This window comes from Rhinopithecus bieti, unplaced genomic scaffold (genome assembly GCF_001698545.2).
Source record: "Rhinopithecus bieti isolate Rb0 unplaced genomic scaffold, ASM169854v2 scaffold_6902, whole genome shotgun sequence".
NCBI classification, from domain to species: domain Eukaryota; kingdom Metazoa; phylum Chordata; class Mammalia; order Primates; family Cercopithecidae; genus Rhinopithecus; species Rhinopithecus bieti.
Genome location: NW_016805183.1, coordinates 226,333 through 236,302, shown reverse-complemented (window position 1 = coordinate 236,302; position 9,970 = coordinate 226,333). Strand labels below are relative to the sequence as shown.

The following is a 9,970-nucleotide window of genomic DNA, read 5'->3' as shown; positions in this document are numbered from 1 at the left end:
TCCTGAATGGTACTACCTAGATTTTCTTCTAGGGTTTTTATGGTATTAGGTCTAACATTTAAGTCTCTAATCCATCTTGAATTAATCTTCGTATAAGGGGTAAGGAAAGGATCCAGTTTCAGCTTTCTACTTATGGCTAGCCAATTTTCCCAGCACCATTTATTAAATAGGGAATCCTTTCCCCATTTCTTGTTTGATTATTAAATTTCTGATTTAATTATTAAAGTCTATTTCATCTGATATTAGTAATAGCCACTTCAGAGCTCTTTTGGTTACTGTTTGCACAGTATATCTTTTTCTACTCATTTACTTTCAACTTACATGTATTTTTAAAATCTGAAGTATGTCTCTTGTAGACAGCAAAAAACTACATGAGATACCATCTCACCTGTTTTTCATCCATGTTCCCAATCTCTGCCTTGTAATTGGAGTGTTTAATTCATTTATATTTAATATTATTACTGAAAAGGTACGATTTATGTTTGTAATTTTACTACTGGTTTTCTATCTGTCTTTTTTGTTCCTGTATTCCTCCAATACTGCCTCCTTTTGTGTTAAATAGATATTTTATGGTGTTCCACTTTGATTTCTTGTCATTGCTTTTACTATACTTTTACTATACTTCCTTTTACTATACTTAGAATGGCTATTATCTAAATGTTAGGCAGTAACAAATGCTGGCAAGGATGTAGAGAAAAGGTAACCCTCATACACTGTTGGTGAGAATGTAAATTAGTACAACTACTATGGAGAACAGTTTGGAGGTTCCTCAAAAAACTAAAAATAGAGCCAGCATACAATCCAGCAAACCCACTCCTAGGTATATACCCAAAAGAAAGGAAATCAGTATATCTAAGCGGTATCTGCACTCCCATGTTTACTGCAGCACTATTCACAATAGCCAAGACTTGGAATCAACCTAAGTGTCCATCAACAGATGAATGGATAAAGAAAATGTGGTACATATACACAATGGGGTACTATTCAGCCATAAGGAAGAATGAGATCCTGTCATCTGCAACAACATGGAGAGGACTGGAGGTCATTATGTTAAATGAAATAAGCCAGGCACAGGAAGACAAACATTGCATGTTTCGCTTATTTGTGGGAGCTAAATATTAAAATAATTGAAGTCAGGAGGATACAGGTAGAAGAGTGGTTACCAGAGACTGGAAAGGGTAGTTGGCAGGGGGGCTGGTAGGAGGGGGGGGAAAGTAGGGATGGTTAATGGGTACAAAAAATAGAAAGAATGAATAAGACCTAGTATTTGCTAGCACAACAGGGTGAGTATAGTGAAAAACAATTTAATAATTTAATTGTACATTTTTAAATAACTGAAAGAATATAACTGGATTGTTTGTAACACAAAGGTTAAATGTTTGAAGTGATGAATACCCCACTTACCCTGATGTGATTGCATGCCTGTATCAAAATATCTCATGTAACCTATAAATATATATATCTACTATATACCCATAAAATTAAAATTAAAAAAATTATTTTTTCTTTTAGCATAAATAATGACTTTTAGTATTCCTTGTAGGGCAAGGAAGCTAGTGACAAATTCTATCAGTTTTGTTTATCTGAAAATATCTTCATTTATCCTACATGCTTGAAGTATGTTTTGCTGGATAAAGAATTCTTGGTAGATATTATTTTCTTTCAGCACTTTGAATGTTACCCTGTTGCCTTTCAGTATCTTTGGTTTTTGAGAGAAATCTGCTGTTAATATTTTTATAGATCCCTTGTAAGTGATGATTCAGTTCTCCCTTGCTGTTTTCAAGATACTCCCCTTGTCCATAGCTTTTGACAGCTTGATTATGGTGTGTTTTTGCATTTATCCTACTCGGAGTTTGCTGAACTTATTGGTTGTGTAGATTTATGTTTTCATCAAATTTAAGAAGTTTGGGGCCATTATTTCTTCAAATATTCTTTCTACTCCTTTCTCTCCTTTCCTTTTGAAGTTCTCATTATGCATATGTTGGTATGCTTGATGGTATCCCCAGAGGTCTCTGAGGCTCTGCTCATTTAGCTCATTCTTTTATCTTTCAGTTCTGGAGACTAGATAATTACAATGAACCTGTCTTCATGTCTTCTGGTTCTGATTCTTCATTCTGCCTGCTCATATATGCTGCTGAGCCTCTTTAGTTATTGTATTTTTCAATTCCAGAATTTTGATTTGATTTTCTCTTTTCGTTTTTTATAGTTTCTATCTCATTACTGATACTTTCTATTTGATAACTCTTTTTCTAGTAAGTCCAACATCTGGGTTTGCTCAGAACAGTTTCTATGGATTGCTTTCCCTGCCAAAGTATGAGCTATATTTTCTTGTTTCTTTGCACGCCTCATAATTTTTTGTTGAAAACTGGGTGTCTTAAATAATATTATGCGTCAACTCTAAAAATCAGAATCTCCTTTTCTGCAGGATTTGTTGTTGCTGTTTATTGTTACTCCTGCTCTTTGCTTAGTGATTTTTTGGGGGGAACACATTCTGCTGTCTGTATTCTTTTTTATGTCTCTGTTTGTTTAGCTTAGTCTTTGCTCAAGGGTTTTGTGGATGCGTCGGGCATACCTTCAACACTCAGTCAGGGAGATCACATGTCTACCTTATCATTCAATTCTTGTTTGCATAGCCTGAAAGTCAGCTAGAGGTGAGAAATTAAGGCCTTCTTAGATCTTTCCTGAGCTTGTTCACAGTCTTATATATGTGCATGACTTTCTTAACATAACATTTTCTAGAGAATACGTTGTAGCTTTTTCAAAGCCTCTATGGCCATCTCATTCCCTAGCTTTTTGTTTTAAGCTTTTAGGTTAGCTTTTCGTTTGCCCAGCTGTTATCTATGCCTCAGGCAGCAATGAAATTAAATAACTACCTCTAAAGGTTTTGGCAATGCCCCAGAGGAAACCTTTTTTTTTTTTTGCACTGGGTGATCTCTGAGTCAGGCCAATTAAAGACAGTCTTGCAAGAAGGGTTGCTATAGTTGGGATGTCTGTCCCCTGAAACCTCATGTTGAAGACTGATCCCCAATGTTGAAGGTAGGGGCCCAATGGAGCTGTCTGGGTCATGGGGGTGGATCCCTCATGAATGCCTTGGTGCCATCCTGGCAGTAACGGGTTCTCACTCTGTTAGTTATCATGAGAGCTGGTTGTTAAAAACAACCTAGTACCTCTCATCTCTCTCTTGCTTCCTCTCTTGCCAGGTGACCTCTGTACACACTGGCTCCCCTTCCCCTTCTACCGGGATTGGAAGTTTCCTGAAGCCCTCACCAGAAGCAGATGCTGGTGTCGTGCTTCTTGTACAGCCTGCAGAACCATAAGCCAAATAAACCTCTTTTCTTTATAAATTACCCACTCTCTGGTATTCTTTTATAAAAACACAAATGTACTGAGAAGTCTTCCGGGGAACTACCAGACAAGTAAAAAAATGACAATATTATGGGAATGCGGCCTTGGAGGAGCTCCATCCCCATTCAGCCTCCTTTGATGGCTGTTAACTTGCTGGTTTTCATCATGATTGTGAACTGTTTGTTTTCAAGGTTACTACAGAACTGGAAGAAAGGGGGAAGTGAATGGGACAAATTATTATACAATGCTATGAAGTTCACTGTTCTTACCAAGAATCAGTCAGTTTTCTTGAATAAATTATTCCTGGATAGCTGTAAGACTTTGGTCAATTTCCAGAGCCCCGAACAAGTTGAGTCTGACACTTCTGTCAGTTTTCTCTTTTTTTTAAATTAAACTGAGAATTGTCAAGGTCCTTAATTCTTCAATTTCACTGATATCATCTACTACCTGGGACTTTAGAATGAGACATTCTTGAAGACTAAGCAAACTAGAACCCAAAATCTACTCTTTCTAGAACACAACGTATAATACTCCCAAATAGAAATTGTTAATTTTGGACTTTTATAATAAACCATAAAGAACTGAGTCCTATCAAGAACTCAGAACTTTGATAATTTAGTTTCCAATTCTAGATATCTTACTTTCCTTTAGTTTCCTCATTATAATTTGTCTGAATTAGTTTGGTATCTATTTTAAAACAAAAGTCTAATTTAATTAGTGGCTCAGTAGAATAAGAGACAAAAGTATATTAATTAAAAGTTCAAGATAATAACCTAGGAAACTCATTAATGGAAGCTGTATATGTAAGTATAAAAAGTCCCCCATCAGAAGTCATATCCTAATATAAATTCATCCAGCTTTGATTTAGTAGAAACTTCTTATTCATCTCATGTTCATAACCATGAATTTCATTTTTCCATATACGTGAAAGGAGAAATTCTAAATCATTTAGGAATAATATACCTTTTTAGGAATCTAATGAGAGCTATGGACTCTCTGAAAAAAAAAACATAATTCTGCTTACAATTTCAAGGGATTATTGAATACTTGGCAACCTGCAAGTTAAGAAGCCCTATAAAATAAAAATTACGATTTTGATGGCAAAGATAGAGAACAGATATTCAAAAATATCTCATCTTTTATGAAATATCTCATCTTTAGCCTCATCAATTATAATATCTCATCTTCATTAGAGCAATGAGAATTTAAAATATTAAAACATGTACAGGTGGTCTCCAACAAATCAACACATTTCATTTCAAAAGTAAATTTATGGGCTGGGAGTGGAGGCTCATGCCTGTAATCCCAACACTTTGGGAGGCCAAGGTGGGTAGATCACTTGAGCTCAGGAGTTTGAGATCAGCCTGAACAACATGGCAAAACCTCATCTCTATAAAAAATACAAAAAATCAGCTGTGTGTGGTGGCGCATGCCTGTAGTCCCAGCTATTCAGGAGGCTGAGGTTCGGGGGAGGATAACCTGAGCTCAGGGAGGTCGAGGCTGCAATGAGCCATGATTGCACCACTGCACTCTGGCCTGGGCAAGAGAGAGATCCCATCTCAAAAAAAATTAATTTGTAAATGATTTATTTCAAATTTATTACACACTGTTTTCCTAATAAAAACCATGTTATAAACAATGGTTGGAGACTATTAAAACATAGGTCCCTTAAGGCTAGGGGCTCTTTTTATTTATCGTTTGTATTATAATGACCTATTCAAATGAACTGCATATGGTAGGTTCTTAGATAACCCTTTAAAGACCTATTTCACTCAATAATGTATTTGAATACAAGTACACTAGGAAAACAAGAAAAAATATTGAGATAATAACAAAGAGCAAACAAAAAACTAAGGCAAAAATAAAATAATAAAATGAAACAAAAAGGAAAGAATAAAGATAAAATAGATTTTAAATTATCTGTTGCTTAAGAGATAAGTTTATTTGGGAAAGAATGTAATAGTAAATATAGATATTTCTAGATACTATTTGAACTTATGGATTCCTTTTTACTGTGTTAAATTTTACTTCAAAATATGTGTCTTCTTATGTAGCATCTCCTTCTATGCTAAGCCATGAATGAGGTCATTTTTGGACCCTAACAATTTGTAAATGTACCAGAAGAGCAGAGGAGTTAAGATGTGTTGCCCATAGTGACTGGAAAAGGGTTGAAAGAAGTTGAGGGAGGGGAAGCCCTGTTCATAGAGACTTCATATAATGAAATAATTTACTATTTATTACATATATTATACATCTTATAATAAAATGTGTCCAAGTTAGAATCAAGACAGCTAGTATGAACATGAGCAATAGAGGGTATGGGAATCCCATTGCAAAAAAAAGGTGGAGGTGATGGAGATGGAATTTTGATTGTTTCCTAACTTTATACTGAGTACTGAGTGGTTATGCTAAAGATGATGGAAAAACTAATTCTGGTGCCATAAATATAAAGGGCCAATTGCCTATTTTCACTTGAATACCACTGAACTCTGACCAAAATCAGATAAAGTCATGAGTAATATCCTGAATCCAACTGGATGTCATTTAATATCTACCCGTTGTGGTCCTACCATATAGGAAGGATATGAAAAGAGCACAGGATTCTGTTAAGTTCAAGGAGGCTTAAGAGTATGAGGGATCAATAGAATGGCTGGCTTTGTCTTCAGAATAGGACTTGAAGACATTTATATAGCCAAAGCAATGGCAAAGCAATGAAGGAGTGAGCTATAACTTCAGCAATAGACTCCCATATATTATATTAAATGAAGTCAGGACTTAATATCAGGTATATGAACTATATACTAAGTCCTCTCCCCTTTTGTAAATTTGGAATTTGACCCCTTGACCAAGTGACAAGAGACAGAGGTTCAGCTTGGCATTCTGAGTCTGTAGCTCAAGAGATCTGGCTGAAGAAATCTGTCAATAAACAACCTCAGCCAATGAGAAAGTAAGTAATTGTTTCCTGAAAAAATATCTTTAGCCTGGAGAGAATTAGAATTTGGTACAACAATGAGGTAAGTCAAAACTCTGGTACTGATAATTTTGGGTTGAAAAAGAAGCTATTAATATTTATTTTAATTATTTATAACAATGCTTACGAGAATTTGGCTTATATTATTCCAATTTAATATTGGTAATTGAGTAACTGACTTAGACTTGTGATTTAAAATTGGAATCTTACTAAGTTTATAAACAGCATCAGAACATATGTCTAATGAATTAGGTTTATACAAAATCACCTCAGTATTTGCTCAGACAACAGAGGTACAGAAAAATCAAACACAGAATATTAATCTTAAAGGCAGTTAAAAGTGTAAGGAAATATAATTTTGTTCTAAACCCTACTTAAAAGTCAATTTTAAATGTTGCTAGATTTATAAAATAATTTATATTCAAAAGCAATAATAGCCAATTCCAGAGTATAAAACCATAAAATATAAAATCTCTAAATCTTACCATAATATTTTAAATATTAAAGCACTAAAAACAAATCAGTTAGTTATTCTTTGTGAGTAGCAACTTCTAAGAATCTTCCATGATCATTATATGAATAATAATAATTCAGGGTCACAAAAGTATTTAAAAGAAAAAAAGATCTCCAGGAACAGATTAACTCACAATTACATGGGCTTCTACTTCCCAAGGTAAAATAACTGGACAAAATATAAATAGGCTACACTGCCCTAGATTTTCCAATCTAAATTATCAACTGTATTGCTCTTGGGATTAAAAAGGGAAGGACTAAAGAAGGATTCATTTTTTTACTGAACTGTGGAAAAGTGAAAAGTTAGTAATGGGCTAATCAGAAAAATTAATATAATGATCAATTGTGCCATCTGAAGTATGAGCATGTACGTCATAGTTACATGAAACTATGGCTTAAAAAACAAAAAAAAACTTTAAAATGTTTACGTACTGTTTACAAATATACATATAAATATGATTATCCATAATAATGTGTTGAAACAAAATTTTAAGTCCTGAAAGTCCTAACAGTACTGATCTTTCAAAGTTTTACACATATATCATATGTGACTTAAGCCAAATGTGAGATACGAATGATTTAATTCCACTAAATCATAATCCTAAAGGTAGTAAGTGATGCATTTTGAGGTAACTAAGTTTCTTCTGAATCTTCAATTATCATCCTTGCCATTATTTCACCTCTCTCCTTTCCCATCCCATGACCCACGTCATAGAATTCAAAATTAGACCCTAAAAAATAAATGTCCAGATTTTTGCTTTCTTCCTAGTCAAAAAACATAGGCCCATAGAAATCCTAGATGATTTTATAACTCTGTAAATTACCCTGTCTTTCAAATACTATGTCCTAGAATTCTGACAAACTAGAATAGAGTTTAAACTGTCTCCACCCACTTCCCTCTACATCACACCCTCTGCTTCCCCATCCCCAGATGAAGGTTAGGTTGGTAAATGGATTTTGGAGATGGAATAAAGCCAGACATCAAATAACTTACTTGAAATCCATCTCTTACCTTCTGTACTTAACCCTGGACTTGATGTGAACTTGGCTACATCAACAATTTTTACAGCAAATTGTTGCCCAGTTTCTCTGTTGATACATCGTCGTACAACACTGAAGGGACCCCTATAAAACAAAAAGTCAATTTTAATTCACTGATTTTCTTAAGTTCCTATTTCCCATTAATGTCTTACTGTTTCATCATCTACTATAGCCATATTATATAACCAAGAAGCCATTCTACTTTAGACTCCAAATTGAACATAGTTTTCAAAATAAAATTTAAGTAATATAACTTCCAACATATTTTTTATAATTCATGAGGTAACAATTTAAAAGATTACTAAATCATAAAATGACCAATAAATTTGCAATGTGCAGTAATTTTTTTAAAATTCTAAATAGTAGTCTTATGCTTAAGGCAAATAATGACTGTATAATTCTATATAGATTATCAACATCTTAAACAAAATAAGAGAAGTCCATAGTAATGGTGGTATTCTTATGAACCAGAAACTGAAGCCATTCTTGACACTTCCCTCTCATCTTACCCACCATTTACCTTATCTTCACTAACAAATTCTACTGAGTTTATCTCAAATATCTCTTGAACCTGTCCTCTTCTCTCCATGTCCCACATCCTACCATCTTCTACTAGAACTACTGAAAAACTTATTTCTCCCATTCATTCTTGTAATGATATTTAAATGAAAATCTGATATGATATCTCTGTTTAAAACACCAGAAAGACAGAAAGTATTTGCAATACACAGTCCAAGTCAAGAACCAAAATATATAAGTAACTTCTAAATACAATAAGAAAAAAAACCACACACACACTCCAATAAAATCTGGGCAAAGACTTGAACAAACACTTCACAAAGAGAAAGGCCTGCATGATTTGGTCTCCAACTACCTCTCCAGTTTCACCTGAAATCAGAGAAATCCTTAATTTTCCTCAAACTTCAAATTAGAATTGTTTGAAATTACCAGAGGAAAGGAAGTAATTTCTACGAGCAGAGCCACTGGTCTAGCTATTTGCTGACCCAGACCTCACAGTTGAATCAGCTGAGATGATTTAAAGATGCCAATACCCCAGCCCAGGGAACACGCACACGCGGACACACACACGGTTCCTTGTGGTTAACAGTTATAAAAGAAATATCTGAACTCAATTAAGATAATCCAAAGATAGATTTGTGTGTGTTTGAATGACTATAAAATACAGAATGCAATAGCAATGTGATTGGTTTATTTGAAGGTTAATATGGTGGTCATTAAATACATGTGTACATGTATACATGTGTGTATTTTTCCCCTCCTGGGGAGAAGGCAAACAAACAAAAAAACCACCTTCATTGGCCTATTACAGGTACGAACAGTACACCTAGATGCATATGCTCAATTAGCAGATAGAGAAAAGTTCTTCATATACAGTACTATACTTGTGATACTGCTGGCCTTAAAGTTTGTCTTTCTTCTTTCAACTACGGGACAAACTACTAAATTTAATCTTAGACTTAAACATTTATCCAAGATGATATTAATGCCATCATGAGGACATCAACTATACAACAGCTTCAAATCTCTCTTTTCAAGCAACTGAAATAAGCTAACCTGGGAGGAAAAGAAATGGTAATAATGTATCTTTCAGAACTCTACAGAAAGAGGATCCGTTTGATAATCTCTCAAAACTGTTCAAAGATTTTCCTCTGTGAGAAGACAACATTACAAAGTGAGGGACAAACGTTTTCATTCTCAACCTGATGTCTTACTTGTGATTACTTACCCTGACAATAGCAAGCAATTTCAGGAAATGCTTCACGTAATTGGTTTTTGTCCACACATAAACCCTTGGCACTCTATTTATGTATACATTTGTGTAGTCTGCTTCAATTCACTATATCTTTTTGGAAACTTCCCAAGACCTGTACGTGGGGTTGATTGTTCACGGTCAATTGAGTCAATTCTTTACTTTTTCCTGCTTGAACAAAGGTGAGGAAGAAAGCATAGCTTCTCCCCCCTTTTCTTTTAGTAACAATAAAATTAATAGAGCTAGGAAGAAAAGAGAATACTTAGACAACAAAACACAAACTTTAAAAAATCTGTGAATAAAAACCAAATCAAATCCCCAATTCTTTA

The 9,970-nt window shown here is 34.3% G+C and overlaps 1 protein-coding gene across 2 annotated transcripts in view; it reads right to left on the bottom strand.

Annotated features, from left to right (window-relative positions):
- Positions 1–9,970, bottom strand: part of LOC108529260 (peripheral plasma membrane protein CASK-like) — a 202,899-nt gene that overhangs the window by 105,430 nt on the left and 87,499 nt on the right. Inside the window, exon 2 of one of the 2 annotated variants that reach the window (XM_017871453.1) lies at positions 7,824–7,954. In XM_017871453.1, the coding sequence (XP_017726942.1) occupies positions 7,824–7,954 (131 nt within the window). The remainder of the gene's footprint in view (positions 1–7,823; positions 7,955–9,970) is intronic. The other variant, XM_017871455.1, reaches the window with a different exon arrangement.